We start from the raw sequence: 24,601 nt of genomic DNA on the forward strand, positions 1-24,601 counted from the left end.
CCTTGCGAGAGTGAACAGTTGGTCCGTTGTTCCATGACCAGGACGGAATCCGCATTGTTCCTCTTCAATCAGAGGTTCGACTATCGGCCGAATCCTCCTTTCCAGCACCTTAGAGTAGACTTTACCAGGGAGGCTGAGAAGTGTGATACTCCTGTAGTTGGCACACACTCTCTGGTCCCCTTTTTGAATAGGGGAACCACCACCCCGGTCTGCCACCCCCTAGGCACTGTCCCAGACTTCCACGCAATGTTGACGAGGCGTGTCAACCAAGACAGCCCCTCAACACCCAAAGCCTTCAGCATTTCTGGACGGATCTCATCAACCGCTGTGGCTTTGCCACTATGGAGTTGTTTGACTACGTCAGTGACTTCCAACAGGGAAATTGACAATGGTCCCCCATCAGCTTCCAGCTCTGCCTTTACCATAGAGGGCGTGTTAGTCGGATTCAGGAGTTCCTCAAAGTGCTCCTTCCACCGCCCGATAACCTTCTCAGTCGAAGTCAGCAGGGTCCCACCCTTGCTATGCACAGCTTGGATACTTCCCCCTCCTGAGGTTCCCAACGGTTTTCCAGAAGCACCTTGGTGCCGACCGAAAGTCCTTCTCCATATCTTCTCCGAACTTCTCCCACACCCGCAGCTTTGCCTCGAGTCAGTCGGTACCCTGCAACATAACATAACCCTGAAGGACTCCCTCAGTCGAACGGCTTCCCTGACCACCGGGGTCGACCATGGTGTTCGAGGGTTACCGCCCCTTGAGGCACCTAAGACCTTGAGACCACAGCTCCTCACCGCAGCTTCAGCGATAGAGGTTTTGAACATCGCCCACTCAGGATCAATGCCCCCAACCTCCACAGTGATGTCTGAAACTCTCCGCCGGAGGTGTGAGTTGAAGATCTCCCGGACAGAGTCTTCTTCCAGACGTTCCCAGTTCACCTGCACTACCCGTTTGGGCTTACCAGGTCTGTCCAGAGTCTTCCCCCACCCCTTGATCCAACTTACCACCAGATGGTGATCAGTTGACAGCTCCGCCTCTCACTTTAATGCAGCTGCTAAAGCTGGTAAAGAAGCAACCGGAGCAGTGAAGCCGGAACCTGCAGTTCCTCTAACGGCCACTTGAAGCTTCGTCTGCACAGACCTGCAAGTTAAACCTTACAGCAGAATAAACATGTTTACAGCTGCAGGACACACTGTGGTCTCTTTGGATACTCACTGTAAGGGGGTATATAACTCACTCACTATATTAAGGCTTAAAAGGTATTGTGATATAATAAACTTCTGAATGTATTGACATGTATTTGTTTACCTCAAATATGTAATAGTCACTTATTTTATGTATTAGTGCACCACTGAATTGAAGTATTATGAGCTTGTAGCTAGTTGTTTACTTAGGACCAAAGAGCATTAAGCACTGAATGTATTTATTAGTCAGGTAGAGGATTCCCTAGAATGAATATGCTACAGGAATGCCCTCTTGTGGGCGTCAGAAGAACCAAAGGATGACGTCAGCGCTATGAGGTGGGGGCCCCCAGCCAACCAATGAGAGAGGACAATGCCCTAGGGACAGGAAATAAAATGCCTTGAGAAATTTTAAGATAGGATTTATCTGTTTAATTGAGAGATAGCTAACTACTTCAATGTAGTCACTTTAATAAATACTTTGAGATAACTAAGAAGTTTGTAGTTTGTTGCTTGGGTAAATTCCATACAAACTGACTGGCTGGCGGTTGTTAGATATAGGGGAACTGTGGGGAGGTTTTTATGTTATTTAGAAGTTGAAAAGACTTATCAGAAGGAACTGATTATAACAAAACCTCACTAGGCCAGTAACTAGCTACTTGTTGCTAGGGCTAGGGAAGTGAATTATAATAAACGGAACCTTGAGTCTTACTCTGAAGCATTGGGGTGGGAAGTAGAACTAACAAGTAGAAACAATTAGGCCTATTGCATTTAACTGTACACAAGGTTATGAATGATTGTTTTATTTACTTCAGTGTTTCCCCTAGGTTTACGGCTCTGCGGGGTGCTGCCTGGGCTGGATCAGGTCCATGCGTGGCGCAGATTTAATAAGTTCTCGCCTTACCTTTCCTCCACTCTGTCTCTTACTGTAAGTGTTTGCGCGCGTGTGTGTTGGTTCGGAAGCGGAGCTCCGCACTTCACGAAGCAAAGCAGAGGAGAGGATGTAAATACGCAAAGCAACTGAAACGTGCACATAAATGAGATAAATGACTTAAACATTTAGTTTATTTAATAAAAGAGCACCTGTTCAATGTGAAAAGTGAGTTGTGAATATATAAAAAAACAAAAACATGTGGGGGGGCGCAGCGCAGGGAAACACTGTACTTTATCGGTACTTTGTCCTACACACTTATTTCACAATATAGAAACAATAGGTCTGATATGCTTTGGCCTAAATATAAAAAAAACAATAATTTCTCTGCTTTAACTTTGTACAACGGGGACAAAGGGAAGTAAAGTATCGACCAGAGAAGTCTAAAAGTTTAACACAACTCTAACAATTGGGGAAACCATAACGCGTTCTCTGCTATTTTAATTCAGCTATTATTATACAATTTTAATTCTGCTGTATTATATTATTTTAATTCGGTTATTTTTATAATGGTACTTCAGACTCATTTACATCAACACTGTGATTATTGTACTGTAAATGCTCTTATTCTGTCCTTGTACTAATTGTTATGTTTTTGCTGTGAAGCACTTTGGGCTGCACTTCTTGTATGAAAGGTGCTATACTAATAATGCTTATTATTATAAAAATTAAAAATAAATCTGTCAAAGTGAACCCATTTTAGCCATTTGCACATGGTGGGATATATTAGAGTGTGACACATCAAAGGCTCTCTACTAGTGTGAAGGAGAATAGCTTCTTACAAGGACTAAATAAATAAATGTTCACAGAGTGATGACAGTGATACGATGTGTTAGAGGGGATTTTGCCCGGATATGAACACAGGTGTGCCTTGAGATTTTGGCTTGGTCTTTGGTGTGCCTTGGCCACAGAAATTTGGGAACCCCTGCCTTAGAGGACAAGTTTGAAATGACACCCATACATTTAAATGCCTCCACCTAGAGTACAATGATAGAAGTGTAATAATAAGAATAAAAATAGTCCCCTAGAGGACAAGTTTTAAAAATAAAAAAATATATATATTTTATTAATTAAATCAAAAATACCTCAACCTCAACAACACATAAGTGACATAACCTTTACAAATAAACAAATATAATGGATTCAAAAAAAGTCAAGCCTGGATCTACAGCTGATTTTAAAATAAAGGTTTTCAAAAGAATGGAAGCCTCCACTCAACCTATTAACAGAAAGAAAGTTATAGAAAAAAATGAGAAAGCTACCACTACTGTGGCAAGCAAGAGGACTGATTCCAGAAGATTATCAGCCTGGTCCTACTGCAATCCAAAGAAAAGCAGTGTTTGATTTTGAGAATGGAGAATATCGACAACAGATAGCAGCATGGGAGAGAACAGGAGAAAAACGACGATTTGGAGCTGCAAAGAGAGCAGCCGAGAAAGCAGGAAGAAGAAAAGCTTGAGCCGTGTGTCTCCTTCTACATCTTAAGAACATACCACAAACTGGGCCTGACACAATCTGTGTTGTCAAGAAAGCAGAAGAGAAAGCAAGGAAGAGGAAACGGCACCTACTCCATGTACTCCTCAGCACTACCCAGATTTGACCCAAGCAACCGCCTCTCCGGCATACTCATCCAATGTAAATCCTTTTCATTCCGCTCCAGTTCAGGCACCCATCCTAGACGTGAAAGGAGGATTTCTGGAAGTTGGGGAAAGTGAGAAAGTCAGGCAGGTGGAATATCTGTTGAAACAAGTCTTAGAAATCGCAGCCAACGCAGAGAGAATGATGGAACACAGCCTGATAATGAACGAGAGAAGGAACCAAGATAATGCCTTCTCTACCCCAAATCTAATTCGGACGCTCCACCCCCATGACAGTCTGCAGAGCATGAGGGCAGACGAAGAAACAAGACAAAACGGAAAAGAATGCGGAGAGGAAGCAGCAATGGGGGAAATGGGGGACCAGTACTTTGGTCTACCTATTAGAACAGGCTATACCAACGGTGAGAGACATGACGATAGACCAAGGAGCAGACAACCCTCAGAGGGCAAAGGTGCTCGAGATGAAAGAGATCATAAAGGAGAAGAAGAGTCAATAGCCAGACAGTCAAAGGCATCAGGAGGAATTTCCATTACAGAACACTCAGACAGTGAAGAGGAATTCAAGACATTCTACGTATTAAAAGGGAAGTCTAACATTGAAAGAACATAAACCAAATGCAGGGAGAACCAGACAGCAGACAAAAGAATCAAAGTCAGGGTTCCAGATGCCACTCATGACAACTCAAGGAGGGAACACGATATACCAAGCATGGAGTCATCACGACATGGAGAGTTTCCAAACTACCTCCCCTCGCCTCAGGAGGACAGAAATGGATTGGAGAATTTGAGAAATAAACAGCAGGAGACCGAGTGTGTGTGGGAGATTTGAGGACTCTCATCGGCAGACTGGAAGGAAGAATAAGGGCACAGGAAGGAAATGGATATCAAAGCCAGATGCAGTATGGCTGATGATAAGATGTCATTCAATCAGTACAGGACTGATTACTGGGCTGCCCTGAGGGACACTTACCCCACCACCCGCAGCTTGACAGCTTTGTCCAGCTTATAGAAAGGAAATGATGAAGAAATGCAGTAGAATTCCAAGAAACAACAGGAGGACAAATACAGCAACAGATTGCGCCTACATGGCCTGCATGGGCAGGACCGACTAGTGCTAATGTCAATGTGCTGCATCACTCCTAGAGTAACGCTGTTATGTTTACAGTATTTGCAGTAGAAGGTGGTAGAAGTACTCAGATCCTTTACTTCAGTAAAAGTAGAAATATGTAAACATACTCCATTACAAGTCAAAGTCCTGAATTCAAAACGGATGAATGGATGAATACATGAAAGAGTATTTTAATGTTTAGTTGAGCCGATTTGAACTCTTATATTTTGTTATTATATGTATTTATTTATTTTGTGTTAATATTGTTCGTTCATTGTTAGCATTTTTAAGTAATTAGACTTTCCTGCTGATGAATTGCTTAAAAATGTTATTTGGTTTTATATTCATTAAATGTTCATGTTTTCTACTTCTTACCAACATATCTTCAATCATTTTAGAAAACATTTGTGTAGTTAAACATATTTATTTATAGCAGAAAGCAACATAATGTTCTGTGTTCAGTTATCGGCCTTAATTTGGTGAGCTGAACATCCAAACATCAAGCAGCTGCAACAACAATATTACATTATGTTGCATATATTTTCTGGTTAAAGAAGCTCATGAAGTCGTCACTACTGAGAGATACAGGAACAGAAGGCTCTGTAGAGCTGTGGCTCTCTGTCAGCCTCAGTGCTGAACAGAAACCTGGGGTTGTTCTTATGTTCTTCTGTTAAGGAAGCGTAATAAGCTGCTCTGGCATTACGGAGAGCCTTCTTATATGTTGTAAGATTATCTAGCAGACTAAACCAGATTATTTCAGCTTGGTGGAACGACATGTCCTTTCAAGTTTCCTCGACTTTAGTTTTAGATTGCAGGTTTGGGGGTCTGTTATATTGATATTGAGACATGATGTTGAATTAATCACTTCCTTAAATTTAGTCACAGCACTTTCAGATAAACATCGAGCGTAGGATGTTCTGCTGGCTTGTAGTCCAGTAACAGGACTTCAGAAGTTATTAAAATGGTCTGATAAAAGAGGATTATGTGGACACACTGATAAACTTTCAATTTCAACACCATATCCCAGAACAAGGTCCAGAGTGTGGTTTAAACATGTACATTCTGACTGAACCCAGTGAATCTAATATTGAGATAAATGCATTATTAAGGCTCACTATCAACATCCACATGAATATTAAAGTCACCTACAATAATTACTTTATCTGCTTTAAGGACTAAACTTGATAAAAACTCAGAGTTCAGATAGAACTTCAGAATACGGACCAGGAGGGCGGTACACAGTAACAAATAAAACTGGCTTTATTGTTTCCATGTTGGGTTTCAGAGCGTAAGAACAAGGCTTTCAAAAGAGTTATAGTTTAGTTTAGGCTTAGGATTGATTGATAGGATTCAGTTGAATACAGCTGGAACGTGAGTATTAACATGACGAGTGGATTTATTTAGACATATTCTTCATGTCTCAGGTTTCAGTGAGACAATATAAATCTGATTATCTAAAATGAAATTATTTACCAGTCCAGCTTTGAATGACAAACATTTGATGTTTCAGAGCCCACATTTAAGTTTTCTGATTAGTTGCACTTTTGCAGTGGTGCTAATATTTATTAGGTTTTATGTCTAATTCCTCTTCTGTTTAATATTGATTTTAATCATTTCAGTTGTCGTGGGGCAGACAGTCACTCTGGGGCTTTACGTGTCAGACTGCAGCTCAGCCTCCTGGTCTCAGGATTAGATCCACTAATAAATCTGTTTACTGTAAAATAACTGAAACTGATCCTGATCAGAGAGCAAAGACAATCCATCTTTAAAAAAACTTTCTTAAAATTGTTCAAATGACAAAATCAAATGTCCTTTTCTTACATTTTAGCAACATCGTAGTCATTGTTTAAAAACATTAGTTGACGATATAAAACTATATCCATCCAGTTTTAAATCAAACCAAATATATCTAAAATATTGAACATGCTCCATACAGATCTGTGGGTGTGAACTAACTGAATTATTATTTTATTATCTTTAGTGAGTTAAAACTGCTTTATTTTGAAGGCTGTCTCTGTGAACTTCCGGTATCGCTGTGTCCGCTTGCCGTCACCTTGACACAGCTCTGACGCTCCGTCAGTCGGCATGACAACGCGCTCTCGAGGGCAAACGGGGAACGGCTGACGGGCGCGAGGATGGCAGCAGAAGATGCCCAGTAACGGAAAAAGCGGCGGGAACCGAGCGAACACCAGTACCGGGAGCACCGGGACCAGCACCGGGACCTGCTCCGGGAGCACCGGGACCTGCTCCGGGAGCGGCTCGGTCCATGTCCCGGCCATGGAGAGAGCCCGGCCGGTGACGGTGACGGTGTCCGCGGTGAGCCTCTCGCTCAGCGTGCTGGCGCTGCTGCTGCTGGTCACCGCCATCTCCTCCGACCACTGGTACGAGACCGACACCCGCAGACACAAGGACAACTGCGACCGCCACGGATCCGACTCCAACGACCAGAAGAACCGGGAGATGCCCATCTACCACCTGCCGCTGGTGGACACCGGCAGCGGCGGGGCCCGGCAGCGGGACGTGGCGCTGATGAAGCCCGTCCATGTGGGCAGCAGAGAGGAGGAGCTGCTGGAGAACTGGCGGGCCATCCTGGGGATGGGCATCCTGGAGACGGAGTGCGGCAGGCCGCTGTTCTCCGCTCACTCCGGCCTCTGGAGGAAGTGCTACTTCAAGGGCCTGGACCCGGACATCGACAAGCTCATCGACCGGGGTCAGATATATACAAATATAGATATATAGATATATGTATTATTATTGTAACATATGTATATAGTATACCTGCATACTGTAGGCTGCATGTATACTGTGCACAATAACCTTATTATTAAAGGAGCCAGGATCACACTGCATTTATAGAGCCTACTGTATACATACATACATATATATATATTTACATTTATAGACATATATATATATATATATATATATATATATATATATATATACTGTAGGTGACATTTACTTCTGCACATATACATACTGTGACAATAACAGCATTCATGCAGCGGGACATACACTATATATACTGAGACATATGATTGCTATTAATGCAATTATTATTTTTGCGATTTGTATTGTTTTGTAGATTATATACACTGATACCAATTATTATTCTTATTCTTATACAGAATATACATATTGCTACCTATTCTTATCATTATTGTTGTTATACACTGCTGGATGTAAGTGAGTGGTAGTACGGAGCGTGTGGAGGAGACCGGGCTGTTTGGCTCGCGTTGCCCTCTCTGCCATCATCAGTGGGACAGAATTCAAACCAGCAGCAACTGAAAGGTTAAAGCAACATAATGTAATATTGTTGTTGCAGCTGCTTGATGTTTGGATGTTCAGCTCATCAAATGAAGGCCGATAACTGAACACAGAACATTATGTTGCTTTCTGCTATAAATAAATATGTTTAACTACACAAATGTTTTCTAAAATGATTGAAGATATGTTGGTAAGAAGTAGAAAACATGAACATTTAATGAATATAAAACCAAATAACATTTTTAAGCAATTCATCAGCAGGAAAGTCTAATTACTTAAAAATGCTAACAATGAACGAACAATATTAACACAAAATAAATAAATACATATAATAACAAAATATAAGAGTTCAAATCGGCTCAACTAAACATTAAAATACTCTTTCATGTATTCATCCATTCATCCGTTTTGAATTCAGGACTTTGACTTGTAATGGAGTATGTTTACGTATTTCTACTTTTACTGAAGTAAAGGACCTGAGTACTTCTACCACCTTCTACTGCAAATACTGTAAACATAACAGCGTTACTCTAGGAGTGATGCAGCACATTGACATTATTATTATTAATATTATACAGTATATATACTGATACATATTATTATTACTACATACTGATACACATGCAGTGATACTGTTAATATATTGGTGTATAATTATTCTTCTGCATACACACACTGTGTAAGGCGTCGTGCTGTTTATAGTGACATTCTGTAGGAGTGAAGATTATAATGAGGAAAACGCTTTGTAGTACTGAAATAACTGATGCATTATGGGACTTGGAGTCCACTACTGATGCAGTACATCATGTACCAGCATGCAGCAGTCTGACCTGTGAGTACTGAAATCACTGAGGGAGGTATGTACTGCATGTACGACTGTACTAAACTGTGTTCTACTATACAACACTGTGTACTATTGTACTACACTGTGTACTACTGTACTACACTGTGTACTACTATACAACACTGTGTACTACTGTACTACACTGTGTACTACTGTACAACACTGTGTACTACTGTACAACACTGTGTACTACTGTACTACACTGTGTACTACTATACAACACTGTGTACTACTGTACTACACTGTGTACTACTGTACAACACTGTGTACTACTGTACTACACTGTGTACTACTATACAACACTGTGTACTACTGTACTACACTGTGTACTACTGTACAACACTGTGTACTACTGTACAACACTGTGTACTGCTGTACTACACTGTGTACTACTGTACAACACTGTGTACTACTGTACAACACTGTGTACTGCTGTACTACACTGTGTACTACTGTACAACACTGTGTACTGCTGTAATACACTGTGTACTACTGTACAACACTGTGTACTGCTGTACTACACTGTGTACTACTGTACAACACTGTGTACTGCTGTACTACACTGTGTACTACTGTACAACACTGTGTACTACTGTACTACACTGTGTACTACTATACAACACTGTGTACTGCTGTACTACACTGTGTACTACTGTACAACACTGTGTACTGCTGTACTACACTGTGTACTACTGTACAACACTGTGTACTACTGTACTACACTGTGTACTACTATACAACACTGTGTACTGCTGTACTACACTGTGTACTACTGTACTACACTGTGTACTACTATACAACACTGTGTACTGCTGTACTACACTGTGTACTACTATACAACACTGTGTACTACTATACAACACTGTGTACTACTGTACAACACTGTGTACTACTGTACTACACTGTGTACTACTGTACTACACTGTGTACTACTATACAACACTGTACTACTGTACTACACTGTGTACTACTGTACAACACTGTGTACTACTGGACAACACTGTGTACTGCTGTACTACACTGTGTACTACTGTACAACACTGTGTACTGCTGTACTACACTGTGTACTACTGTACTACACTGTGTACTACTATACAACACTGTGTACTGCTGTACTACACTGTACTGCTGTACTACACTGTGTACTACTGTACTACACTGTGTACTACTATACAACACTGTGTACTGCTGTACTACACTGTGTACTACTGTACTACACTGTGTACTACTGTACTACACTGTGTACTACTGTACAACACTGTGTACTACTGTACTACACTGTGTACTACTGTACAACACTGTGTACTACTATACAACACTGTGTACCGCTGTACTACACTGTGTACTGTTGTACTACACTGTGTACTACTGTACAACACTGTGTACTGCTGTACTACACTGTGTACTACTGTACTACACTGTGTACTGCTGTACTACACTGTGTACTACTGTACAACACTGTGTACTACTGTACTACACTGTGTACTACTATACAACACTGTGTACTGCTGTACTACACTGTGTACTACTATACAACACTGTGTACTGCTGTACAACACTGTACTACTGGACAACACTGTGTACTGCTGTACTACACTGTGTACTACTGTACAACACTGTGTACTACTGTACAACACTGTGTACTGCTGTACTACACTGTGTACTACTGTACTACACTGTATACTGCTGTACTACACTGTGTACTACTGTACTACACTGTGTACTACTGTACAACACTGTGTACTACTGTACAACACTGTGTACTGCTGTACTACACTGTGTACTACTGTACAACACTGTGTACTACTGTACTACACTGTGTACTACTATACAACACTGTGTACTACTGTACTACACTGTGTACTACTGTACAACACTGTGTACTACTGTACAACACTGTGTACTGCTGTACTACACTGTGTACTACTGTACAACACTGTGTACTGCTGTACTACACTGTGTACTACTGTACAACACTGTGTACTACTGTACAACACTGTGTACTGCTGTACTACACTGTACTACTGTACAACACTGTGTACTACTGTACAACACTGTGTACTGCTGTACTACACTGTGTACTACTGTACAACACTGTGTACCGCTGTACTACACTGTGTACCGCTGTACTACACTGTGTACTACTGTACAACACTGTGTACTGCTGTACTACACTGTACTACTGTACAACACTGTGTACTACTGTACTACACTGTGTACTACTATACAACACTGTGTACTGCTGTACTACACTGTGTACTACTGTACTACACTGTGTACTACTATACAACACTGTGTACTGCTGTACTACACTGTGTACTACTATACAACACTGTGTACTACTATACAACACTGTGTACTACTGTACAACACTGTGTACTACTGTACTACACTGTGTACTACTGTACTACACTGTGTACTACTATACAACACTGTGTACTACTGTACTACACTGTGTACTACTATACAACACTGTGTACTGCTGTACTACACTGTGTACTACAATACAACACTGTGTACTACTATACAACACTGTGTACTACTGTACAACACTGTGTACTACTGTACTACACTGTGTACTACTATACAACACTGTGTACTACTGTACTACACTGTGTACTACTGTACAACACTGTGTACTACTGTACTACACTGTGTACTACTGTACAACACTGTGTACTACTATACAACACTGTGTACCGCTGTACTACACTGTGTACTGTTGTACTACACTGTGTACTACTGTACAACACTGTGTACTGCTGTACTACACTGTGTACTACTGTACAACACTGTGTACTACTGTACTACACTGTGTACTACTGTACTACACTGTGTACTACTGTACAACACTGTGTACTACTGGACAACACTGTGTACTGCTGTACTACACTGTGTACTACTGTACAACACTGTGTACTACTGTACTACACTGTGTACTACTATACAACACTGTGTACTACTATACTACACTGTGTACTACTATACAACACTGTGTTCTACTGTACAACACTGTGTTCTACTGTACTACACTGTGTACTGCTGTACAACACTGTGTACTTCTGTACTACACTGTGTTCTACGATACAACACTGTGTTCTACTGTACAACACTGTGTACTGCTGTACAACACTGTGTACTACTGTACTACACTGTGTACTGCTGTACAACACTGTGTACTTCTGTACTACACTGTGTTCTACGATACAACACTGTGTACTACTGTACTACACTGTGTACTACTGTACGACACTGTGTACTACTGTACTACACTGTGTACTACTGTACAACACTGTGTACTACTGTACAACACTGTGTACTGCTGTACTACACTGTGTACTACTGTACTACACTGTGTACTGCTGTACAACACTGTGTACTACTGTACTACACTGTGTTCTATTGTACAACACTGTGTACTGCTATACAACACTGTGTACTACTGTACTACACTGTGTACTACTGTACTACACTGTGTTCTACTATACAACACTGTGTACTGCTATACAACACTGTGTACTACTGTACCACACTATGTTCTACTGTACTACACTGTGTACTACTATACGACACTGTGAACTACTGTACTACACCGTGTACTGCTGTACAACACTGTGTACTACTGTACTACACTGTGTACTACTGTACGACACTGTGTACTACTGTACTACACTGTGTACTGCTGTACAACACTGTGTACTACTGTACTACACTGTGTTCTACTATACAACACTGTGTACTACTATACTATACTGTGTACTACTATACAACACTGTGTTCTACTGTACAACACTGTGTTCTACTGTACTACACTGTGTACTGCTGTACAACACTGTGTACTTCTGTACTACACTGTGTTCTACGATACAACACTGTGTTCTACTGTACAACACTGTGTACTGCTGTACAACACTGTGTACTACTGTACTACACTGTGTACTGCTGTACAACACTGTGTACTTCTGTACTACACTGTGTTCTACGATACAACACTGCGTACTACTGTACGACACTGTGTACTACTGTACTACACTGTGTACTACTGTACAACACTGTGTACTACTGTACAACACTGTGTACTGCTGTACTACACTGTGTACTACTGTACTACACTGTGTACTGCTGTACAACACTGTGTACTACTGTACTACACTGTGTTCTATTGTACAACACTGTGTACTGCTATACAACACTGTGTACTACTGTACTACACTGTGTACTACTGTACTACACTGTGTTCTACTATACAACACTGTGTACTGCTATACAACACTGTGTACTACTGTACCACACTATGTTCTACTGTACTACACTGTGTACTACTATACGACACTGTGAACTACTGTACTACACCGTGTACTGCTGTACAACACTGTGTACTACTGTACTACACTGTGTACTACTGTACGACACTGTGTACTACTGTACTACACTGTGTTCTACTGTACAACACTGTGTACTACTGTACTACACTGTGTACTACTGTACAACACTGTGTACTACTGTACAACACTGTGTACTGCTGTACTACACTGTGTACTACTGTACTACACTGTGTACTAGTGTTTACAACACTGTGTACCACTATGCTACACTGGGTATTACTGTACAACACTGTGTACTACTGTACTACACTGTGTTCTACTGTACAACACTGTGTACTACTGTACTACACTGTGTACTACTATACAACACTGTGTTCTACTGTACAACACTGTGTTCTACTGTACTACACTGTGTTTTGCTGTACAACACTGTGTACTTCTGTACTACACTGTGTTCTACGATACAACACTGTGTTCTACTGTACAACACTGTGTACTGCTGTACAACACTGTGTACTACTGTACTACACTGTGTACTGCTGTACAACACTGTGTACTTCTGTACTACACTGTGTTCTACGATACAACACTGTGTACTACTGTACTACACTGTGTACTACTGTACGACACTGTGTACTACTGTACTACACTGTGTACTACTGTACAACACTGTGTACTACTGTACAACACTGTGTACTGCTGTACTACACTGTGTACTACTGTACTACACTGTGTACTGCTGTACAACACTGTGTACTACTGTACTACACTGTGTTCTATTGTACAACACTGTGTACTGCTATACAACACTGTGTACTACTGTACTACACTGTGTACTACTGTACTACACTGTGTTCTACTATACAACACTGTGTACTGCTATACAACACTGTGTACTACTGTACCACACTATGTTCTACTGTACTACACTGTGTACTACTATACGACACTGTGAACTACTGTACTACACCGTGTACTGCTGTACAACACTGTGTACTACTGTACTACACTGTGTACTACTGTACGACACTGTGTACTACTGTACTACACTGTGTACTGCTGTACAACACTGTGTACTACTGTACTACACTGTGTTCTACTATACAACACTGTGTACTACTATACTATACTGTGTACTACTATACAACACTGTGTTCTACTGTACAACACTGTGTTCTACTGTACTACACTGTGTACTGCTGTACAACACTGTGTACTTCTGTACTACACTGTGTTCTACGATACAACACTGTGTTCTACTGTACAACACTGTGTACTGCTGTACAACACTGTGTACTACTGTACTACACTGTGTACTGCTGTACAACACTGTGTACTTCTGTACTACACTGTGTTCTACGATACAACACTGCGTACTACTGTACGACACTGTGTACTACTGTACTACACTGTGTACTACTGTACAACACTGTGTACTACTGTACAACACTGTGTACTGCTGTACTACACTGTGTACTACTGTACTACACTGTGTACTGCTGTACAACACTGTGTACTACTGTACTACACTGTGTTCTATTGTACAACACTGTGTACTGCTATACAACACTGTGTACTACTGTACTACACTGTGTACTACTGTACTACACTGTGTTCTACTATACAACACTGTGTACTGCTATACAACACTGTGTACTACTGTACCACACTATGTTCTACTGTACTACACTGTGTACTACTATACGACACTGTGAACTACTGTACTACACCGTGTACTGCTGTACAACACTGTGTACTACTGTACTACACTGTGTACTACTGTACGACACTGTGTACTACTGTACTACACTGTGTTCTACTGTACAACACTGTGTACTACTGTACTACACTGTGTACTACTGTACAACACTGTGTACTACTGTACAACACTGTGTACTGCTGTACTACACTGTTTACTACTGTACTACACTGTGTACTAGTGTTTACAACACTGTGTACCACTATGCTACACTGGGTATTACTGTACAACACTGTGTACTACTGTACTACACTGTGTTCTACTGTACAACACTGTGTACTGCTGTACTACACTGTGTACTACTGTACTACACTGTGTACTACTATACAACACTGTGTACTACTGTACTACACTGTGTTCTACTGTACAACACTGTGTACTACTGTACTACACTGTGTACTACTGTACTACACTGTGTAGTGCTATACAACACTGTGTAATACTGTACTACACTGTGTACTACTGTACTACACTGTGTACTACTATACAACACTGTGTACTGCTGTACTAAACTGTGTACTACTGTACTACACTGTTTACTACTGTACTACACTGTACTACTATACAACACTGTGTACTGCTGTACTAAACTGTGTTCTACTATACAACATTGTGTACTGCTATACAACACTGTGTACTACTGTACTACACTATGTACCACTGTACTACACTGTGTACTACTGTACTACACTGTGTACTACTGTACAACACTGTGTACTACTGTACTACACTTTGTACTACTGTACTACACTGTACTAGTGTGTACTACGCGGTGTACTGCTGTACTACACTGTGTACTACTGTACTACACTGTGTACTACATTACAACACTCTGTACTACTGTACTACACTGTGTACTGCTCTACTACACTGTGTACTAGTTTGTACAATGTAGTACACAGTGTTGTACAGTAGTACACAGTGTAGTACACACTAGTACATAAAGTAGTACAGTAGTACAGTTGTACACAGTGTAGTACAGCAGTACAGTGTAGTAAAGCAGTACACAGTGTTGTACAGTAGTACACAGTGTAGTACAGCAGTACACGGTGTAGTACAGCAGTACACAGTCTAGTACACACTAGTACACAGTGTAGTACAGAAGTACAGTGTAGTACAGCAGTACACAGTTGAGTACAGTAGTACACAGTGTAGTACAGAAGTACACAGTGTAGTACAGCAGTACACAGTGTAGTACACACTAGTACACAGTGTAGTACAGAAGTACAGTGTAGTACAGCAGTACACAGTTGAGTACAGTAGTACACAGTGTAGTACAGAAGTACACAGTGTAGTACAGTACACAGTTGAGTGCAGTAGTACACCGTGTAGTACAGAAGTAGACAGTCTAGTACAGCAGTACAGTGTCGTACAGTAGTACACAGTTTTGTATAGTAGTACACAGTGTAGTACAGCAGTACAGTGTTGTACACACTACTGTACAACACTGTGTACTGCTGTACTACACTGTGTACTACTGTACTACACTGTGTACTAGTGTTTACAACACTGTCTACCACTATGCTACACTGGGTATTACTGTACTACACTGTGTACTACTGTACTACACTGTACTAGTGTGTACTATGTGGTGTACTGCTGTACTACACTGTGTACTACTGTACTACACTGTGTACTACTGTACAACACTCTGTACTACTGTACTACACTGTGTACTGCTCTACTACACTGTGTACTAGTTTGTACAACGCCATACTACTGTACAACACTGTGTACTGCTGTACTACACTGTGTACTAGTGTGTACTACACTGTACTGCTGTACTACACTTTGTACTGCTGTCTGTAGTCTGAGTAGTATTGAGGTACATTAGCTGTCATTAGTTCAATATTTGAATACGATAAATTAACGTCTCATATCGTGATGAATCATAAATCCACAACAACGATCAGTTAAATCCAACTATTGTGATCTGATTACTTTGTATTCCAGTATAACTGAAAACGGTTTATTTTGCATTAAAGTTCTTAATTACTTAAGAAAATACTTTATCTTACTGTGTATATATATGTATATATATATACATATACATGTATATATATACATGTATATATATATATATATATATAGAAGATGGACTGGTGCAGGTTTAAAGCCCACCGGTCATCGTGACGTCTGCAGTTTATTCCTCCGCAGCCCCTGGCAGCGAGCCGAGCCCTGGAGGTCAAAGTGTTGGAGAGGAGCTGTAATCAGACTACATGATGTTACAAATCATTAGACTGGACCCCGAGCTGTCATTACATTACATTACATGCATTCAGCAGACTCTTATCAAGACTCTCGGTAACTCACAACACAGTGCTCAATGGTGCAGCTCTGGAGTTGAACTCAAAACCTTCTGGTGTTCTGTTTGGAAGCCCAACCACCAGACCACTAGACGTCTTCTATATTTATAATAAAGCCCTCTGCTGCTGTTGAACTAGAATCTAGGTCAAATGTTTTTGTCATCTGAACTTCTATATTCAGTGTGAGCTGCTCTCCCTACAGGGACACATGCGTAAACATTGGGTGTGTGTTTCATTATTACACTGCTTCACTGTGTCTCATGGGAAATCTGGAGACCGGCCAAAAACTCCTACATCTCCCATCATGCACCTGGAAAGTATGCAGTAGTTCTGATGGTCACCTGTCTCCCTGCAGGTATCGCAGATCGCTGCACAGCTGTGAAGTACCACTTCTCTCAGCCAATCAGACTGAGGAACATCCCTCTGAACCTGACCAGGACCATCCAGCAGGACGAGTGGCACCTGCTGCGTGAGTACATATACATATATATATGTGCATATATAAATATATATATATATATATATATATATACACATATAGTATATACAGATACACACACATATACACACACAGTATATACATATATACACACATACAGTATATACATATATACAGTATATATATACATATATGCATACACAGTATAGTATATCAAATCAAATGTATTTATATAGCCCAATATCACAAATTATACATTTGTCTCAGTGTTTACAGACTGTACAGGTTACAACACCCTCTGTCCTCAGACCCTCTGTCATTAGACCCTCTGTCCTCAGACCCTCGCATCGCACAAGGAAAAACTTCCTAAAAGAAACCCCATAATTAAAGGGGGAACATATTAGAAACCTCAGGGAGAGACAGAGGAGGGATCCCTCTCCCAGGACGGACAGACGTGCAATAGATGTCGTGTGTACAGGATAAACAACATAGTAAAAATACAACATTTGACAGAAATGATTTTGTGTTGAAAAAGAGAAAGTATGGATGAATCCAGGAAAATGTCAAAAAGGCTTCCCGGTGTCCAGCAGGACCAGGGCAGCAGGAGAAGAGAGGGAGGGGAGGAGAGAGGAAGAGAAGGAAGAGAGCAGGGAGGTGTCCTCCGGCAGTCTAAGCCTATAGCAGCATAACTAGGGGCTGATCCAAGGCAAACCTGAGCCAGCCCTAACTATAAGCTTTATCAAAAAGGAAAGTCTTTAGCCTACTCTTAAATGTGGAGAGTGTGTCTGCCTCCCGAACACAAACTGGAAGCTGGTTCCACTGGAGAGGAGCTTGATAGCTGAAGGCTCTGGCTCTCATTGTACTCTTAGAGACTCTAGGAACTACAAGTAACCTTGTGGTCTGGAAGTGCAATGCTCTAGTTGGTTTATAAGGTACTATGAGATCTTTAAGATATGCTGGAGCCTGACCATTAATTGCTTTGTAAGTCAGGAGAAGGATTTTGAATTCTATTCTGTATTTTACCGGGAGCCAGTGCAGAGCAGCTATCCATCCATCCATCCATCGTCTACTGCTTATCCGGGATCGGGTCGCGGGGGCAGCAGCTCCAGTAAGGAACCCCAATCTTCCCTTCTCCGGGCCACATCCTCCAGCTCCGAATGGGGGATCCTGAGGCGTTCCCAGTGAGGAGATATAATCTCTCCACCGAGTCCTGGGTCTTCCCCGGGGTCTCCTCCCAGCTGGACGTGCCTGGAACACCTCCCTAGGGAGGCGCCCAGGTGGCATCCTTACTAGATGTCCGAACCACCTCAACTGGCTCCTTTCAACGTAAAGGAGCAGCGGCTCTACTCCGAGTCTCCCACGGATGGCTGAGCTTCTCACCCTATCTCTAAGGGAGACGCCAGCCACCCATCTGAGAAAACCCATTTCGGCCGCTTCTACCCATGATCTCGTTCTTTCGGTCATGACCCAGCCTTCATGACCATAGGTGAAGGTAGGAACGAAGATCGACCGGTATATTGAGAGCTTTGCCTTCTGGCTCAGCTCTCTTTTCATCACAACGGTGCGGTAAAGTGACTGTAATACCGCCGGCCAATCTCTCGCTCCATCGTCCCCTCACTCACGAACAAGACCCCGAGGTACTTGAACTCCTTCACTTGGGGTAATGGCTGATTCCCTACACGGAGTAGGCAATCCACCGGTTTCCTGCTGAGAGCCATGGCCTCAGATTTTGAGGTGCTGATCCTCATCCCAACCGCTTCACACTCGGCTGCGAACCGATCCAGTGACTGTTGAAGGTCACAGACCGATGATCTGGACCATAAGGACTACATCATCTGCAAAGAGCAGCGATGAGATCCTCAGGTCACCGAACTGCAACCCCTCTCCTCCACGACTACGCCTCGATATCCTATCCATAAAAATCACGAACAGGATTGGTGATAAAGCGCAGTCCTGGCGAAGGCCAACATTCACTGGAAACGAGTCCGACTTACTGCCGAGTATCCAGACACAACTCTCGCTTTGGGCGTACAGGGATTGGATGGCCCTCAAAAGTGACCCCCTCACCCCATACTCCCGCAGCACCTCCCACAGTATCACCCGGGGGACCCGGTCATACGCCTTCTCCAGATCCACAAAACACATGTAGACCGGATGGGCGTACTCCCAGGCCCCCTCCAGGATCCTTGCAAGAGTAAAGAGTTGGTCTGTTGTTCTACGACCAGGACGGAATCCGCATTGTTCCTCTTCAATCAGAGGTTCGACTACCAGCCGAACCCTCTTTTCCAGTACCTTGGAGTAGACTTTACCAGGGAGGCTGAGAAGTGTGATACCCTTGTAGTTGGCACACACTCTCTGGTCCCCCTTTTTAAATAGGGGAACCACCACCCTGGTCTGCCACCCCCTAGGCACTGTCCTAGACTTCCACGCAATGTTGACGAGGCGTGTCAACCAAGACAGCCCCTCAACACCCAAAGCCTTCAGCATTTCTGGACGGATCTCATCAACCCCTGCGGCTTTGCCACTGTGGAGTTGTTTGACTACCTCAGTGACTTCCATCAGGGAAATTGACGATGATCCCCCATCAGCTTCCAGCTCTGTCTCTACCATAGAGGGCGTGTTAGTCGGATTCAGGAGTTCCTCAAAGTGCTCCTTCCACCGCCCGATAACTAATAATAAGATAATTATTAATTAATAAGCTAATACAAGTGTAATATGATCCCGTTTCCTTGTTCTTGTCAATATACGTGCCGCTGCATTTTGGATCAACTGAAGAGTCTTAAGCAACTTTTTGGGACAACCTGATAACAATGAGTTGCAGTAATCCAGCCTTGAAGTAACAAATGCATGGACTAGTTTTTCTGCATCATTTTGAGACAGGATGTGTCTTATTTTTGCAATGTTACGTAGATGAAAGAAGGCAGTCCTTGAGATTTGTTTTATGTGGGAGTTAAAAGACAGATCCTGATCAAAGATGACGCCAAGATTCCTTACGGTGGTGCTGGAGGCCAAATTAATGCCATCCAGAGCTTCTATGTCATTAGAAAATGCATTTTGGAGGCGTTTAGTATATATATACACTCACTAGTATAGCACAGTACAGTGTGTCTGTGTGTATCCTCCCTAGTACAGTGTGTGTGTGTCTGTAGACCTGCGGCGCATCACGGCTGGCTTCCTCGGCATGGCGGCCGCCGTGCTGCTGTGTGGGAGCATCGTGGCGTCAGTCGGCTTCTACTGGGAGGAGAGTCTGACGCAGCACGTCTCCGGACTACTGTTCCTCATGGCAGGTGAGGGGGGGGGGTTCAGGAGTGAAGCATTGACACTTAAAGGACCTGAGAAAAACACACTGTGTGTGTGTGTCTCCCTCTGCTGGTGACAGACTGGATTGACAACAACAGGAAGCAGCCTGTGAGGATCAGATAATGTCAATATAAACATTTTTATTATTATTATTATTACTATCATAATATTCATTATTATTATTATTATTATTATTATTATTATTATATGTATTATTGTAGGAGCCAATTAGCACTCCTGCTATAAGTAGGAAAAAATGTTTGTTGACGGTAGTGTTCCGCCGGAAGGTAAACTGTTTTTGACCACACACACACCCAGACACACATACACAGGTAGGCCAAGGTAGCGTTTACTCCAAAAGCTAAGTTATTGTGTTTCTGAATGTTTGTTCGCTGATTGAAAAGCTGATTGGACTGAAATGAATGAAATAAACGGACTGAATGTTCAATTGGAAACGTTTTGTATCGGAACCTTTATTCACCTTTATTCACCTTATTCACCTTTATTTCCCTTAATTCACCTTATTACCCTTTATTCACCTTTATTCACCTTATTTCCCTTAATTCACCTTATTACCCTTTATTCACCTTTATTCACCTTATTACCCTTTATTCACCTATATTCACCTTTATTCACCTTTATTATCCTTTATTCACCTTATTCACCTTTATTTCCCTTAATTCACCTTATTACCCTTTATTCACCTTTATTCACCTTATTACCCTTTATTCACCTTTATTCACCTTATTCACCTTTATTACCCTATATTCACCTTATTCACCTTTATTTCCCTTTATTCACCTTTATTCACCTTATTACCCTATATTCACCTTTATTCACCTTATTACCCTTTATTACCCTTTATTCACCTTTCTTCACCTTTATTACCCTATATTCACCTTTAATACCCTTTATTCACCTTATTACACTTTATTCACCTTTATTCACTTTTATTACCCTTTATTCACCTTTATTCACCTTTATTACCCTTTATTCACCTTTATTACCCTTTATTCACCTTATTACCCTTTATTCACCTGTATTTCCCTTTATTCACCTTTATTCACCTTATTCACCTTTATTACCCTTTATTCACCTTTATTTCCCTTAATTCACCTTATTACCCTTTATTCACCTATATTCACCTTTATTCACCTTTATTACCCTTTATTCACCTTTATTTCCCTTAATTCACCTTATTACCCTTTATTCACCTTTATTAACCTTATTACCCTTTATTCACCTATATTCACCTTTATTACCCTTTATTCACCTTTCTTCACCTTTCTTCACCTTTATTACCCTATATTCACCTTTATTCACCTTTATTACCCTATATTCACCTTTATTACCCTATATTCACCTTTATTACCCTTTATTCACCTTATTACCCTTTGTTCACCTTATTACCCTTTATTCACCTTTATTACCCTTTATTACCCTTTATTCACCTTATTACCCTTTATTCACCTTTATTACCCTTTATTACCCTTTATTCACCTTTATTACCCTTATTACCCTTTATTCACATTATTACCCTTCATTCACCTTTATTACCCTATATTCACCTTTATTACCCTTATTCACCTTTATTCACCTTTATTACCGTTTATTCACCTTATTACCCTATATTCACCTTTATTACCCTTTATTCACCTTTATTCCCCTTTATTCCCCTTATTACCCTATATTCACCTTTAATACCCTTTATTCACCTTATTACACTTTATTCACCTTTATTCACTTTTATTACCCTTTATTCACCTTTATTCACCTTTATTACCCTTTATTCACCTTTATTACCCTTTATTCACCTTATTACCCTTTATTCACCTGTATTTCCCTTTATTCACCTTTATTCACCTTATTCACCTTTATTACCCTTTATTCACCTTTATTTCCCTTAATTCACCTTATTACCCTTTATTCACCTATATTCACCTTTATTCACCTTTATTTCCCTTAATTCACCTTATTACCCTTTATTCACCTTTATTAACCTTATTACCCTTTATTCACCTATATTCACCTTTATTACCCTTTATTCACCTTTCTTCACCTTTATTACCCTATATTCACCTTTATTCACCTTTATTACCCTATATTCACCTTTATTACCCTTTATTCACCTTTATTACCCTTTATTCACCTTATTACCCTTTGTTCACCTTTATTACCCTTTATTACCCTTTATTACCCTTTATTCACCTTATTACCCTTTATTCACCTTTATTACCCTTTATTACCCTTTATTCACCTTTATTACCCTTTATTACCCTTTATTCACATTACCCTTCATTCACCTTTATTACCCTATATTCACCTTTATTACCCTTATTCACCTTTATTCACCTTTATTACCGTTTATTCACCTTATTACCCTATATTCACCTTTATTACCCTTTATTCACCTTTATTCCCCTTTATTCCCCTTATTACCCTATATTCACCTTTATTTCCCTTAATTCACCTTATTACCCTTTATTCACCTTTATTAACCTTATTACCCTTTATTCACCTATATTCACCTTTATTACCCTTTATTCACCTTTCTTCACCTTTCTTCACCTTTATTACCCTATATTCACCTTTATTCACCTTTATTACCCTTTATTCACCTTTATTACCCTATATTCACCTTTATTACCCTTTATTCACCTTTATTACCCTTTATTCACCTTATTACCCTTTGTTCACCTTTATTACCCTTTATTACCCTTTATTCACCTTATTACCCTTTATTCACCTTTATTACCCTTTATTACCCTTTATTCACCTTATTACCCTTTATTACCCTTTATTCACCTTTATTACCCTTTATTACCCTTTATTCACATTATTACCCTTCATTCACCTTTATTACCCTATATTCACCTTTATTACCCTTATTCACCTTTATTCACCTTTATTACCGTTTATTCACCTTATTACCCTATAGTCACCTTTATTACCCTTTATTCACCTTTATTCCCCTTTATTCCCCTTATTACCCTATATTCACCTTTATTACCCTTTATTCACCTTATTACCCTTTATTCACCTATATTCACCTTTATTCACCTTTATTACCCTTTATTCACCTTTATTTCCCTTAATTCACCTTATTACCCTTTATTCACCTTTATTAACCTTATTACCCTTTATTCACCTATATTCACCTTTATTACCCTTATTCACCTTTATTCACCTTTATTACCGTTTATTCACCTTATTACCCTATAGTCACCTTTATTACCCTTTATTCACCTTTATTCCCCTTTATTCCCCTTATTACCCTATATTCACCTTTATTACCCTTTATTCACCTTATTACCCTTTATTCACCTATATTCACCTTTATTCACCTTTATTACCCTTTATTCACCTTTATTTCCCTTAATTCACCTTATTACCCTTTATTCACCTTTATTAACCTTATTACCCTTTATTCACCTATATTCACCTTTATTACCCTTTATTCACCTTTCTTCACCTTTCTTCACCTTTATTACCCTATATTCACCTTTATTCACCTTTATTACCCTTTATTCACCTTTATTACCCTATATT

The 24,601-nt window shown here is 40.7% G+C and overlaps 1 protein-coding gene across 1 annotated transcript; it reads left to right on the top strand.

Moving 5' to 3' along the window:
* The first annotated feature begins 6,860 nt into the window (after nucleotides 1-6,860).
* tmem178a (transmembrane protein 178a) lies at nucleotides 6,861-21,458 on the top strand. Its single transcript, XM_029427461.1, has 3 exons — nucleotides 6,861-7,522; nucleotides 17,669-17,782; nucleotides 20,902-21,458. The coding sequence occupies exons 1-3, from the start codon at nucleotides 6,961-6,963 to the stop codon at nucleotides 21,126-21,128; spliced, it is 903 nt and encodes a 300-aa protein (XP_029283321.1). The 5' UTR covers nucleotides 6,861-6,960; the 3' UTR covers nucleotides 21,129-21,458.
* Nucleotides 21,459-24,601: the final 3,143 nt, after the last annotated feature.

Source organism: Cottoperca gobio, unplaced genomic scaffold, assembly GCF_900634415.1.
Source record: "Cottoperca gobio unplaced genomic scaffold, fCotGob3.1 fCotGob3_324arrow_ctg1, whole genome shotgun sequence".
Taxonomy (NCBI): Eukaryota; Metazoa; Chordata; class Actinopteri; order Perciformes; family Bovichtidae; genus Cottoperca; species Cottoperca gobio.

Excerpts from the sequence above, each read along its gene's own strand:
- tmem178a (XM_029427461.1), top strand. The coding sequence starts at position 6,961 with ATGCCCAGTAACGGAAAAAGCGGCGGGAACCGAGCGAACACCAGTACC. Across the intron at positions 7,523-17,668 it reads CGACAAGCTCATCGACCGGG|GTATCGCAGATCGCTGCACA; the intron begins GTCAGATATATA and ends GTCTCCCTGCAG. Across the intron at positions 17,783-20,901 it reads GGACGAGTGGCACCTGCTGC|ACCTGCGGCGCATCACGGCT; the intron begins GTGAGTACATAT and ends GTGTGTCTGTAG.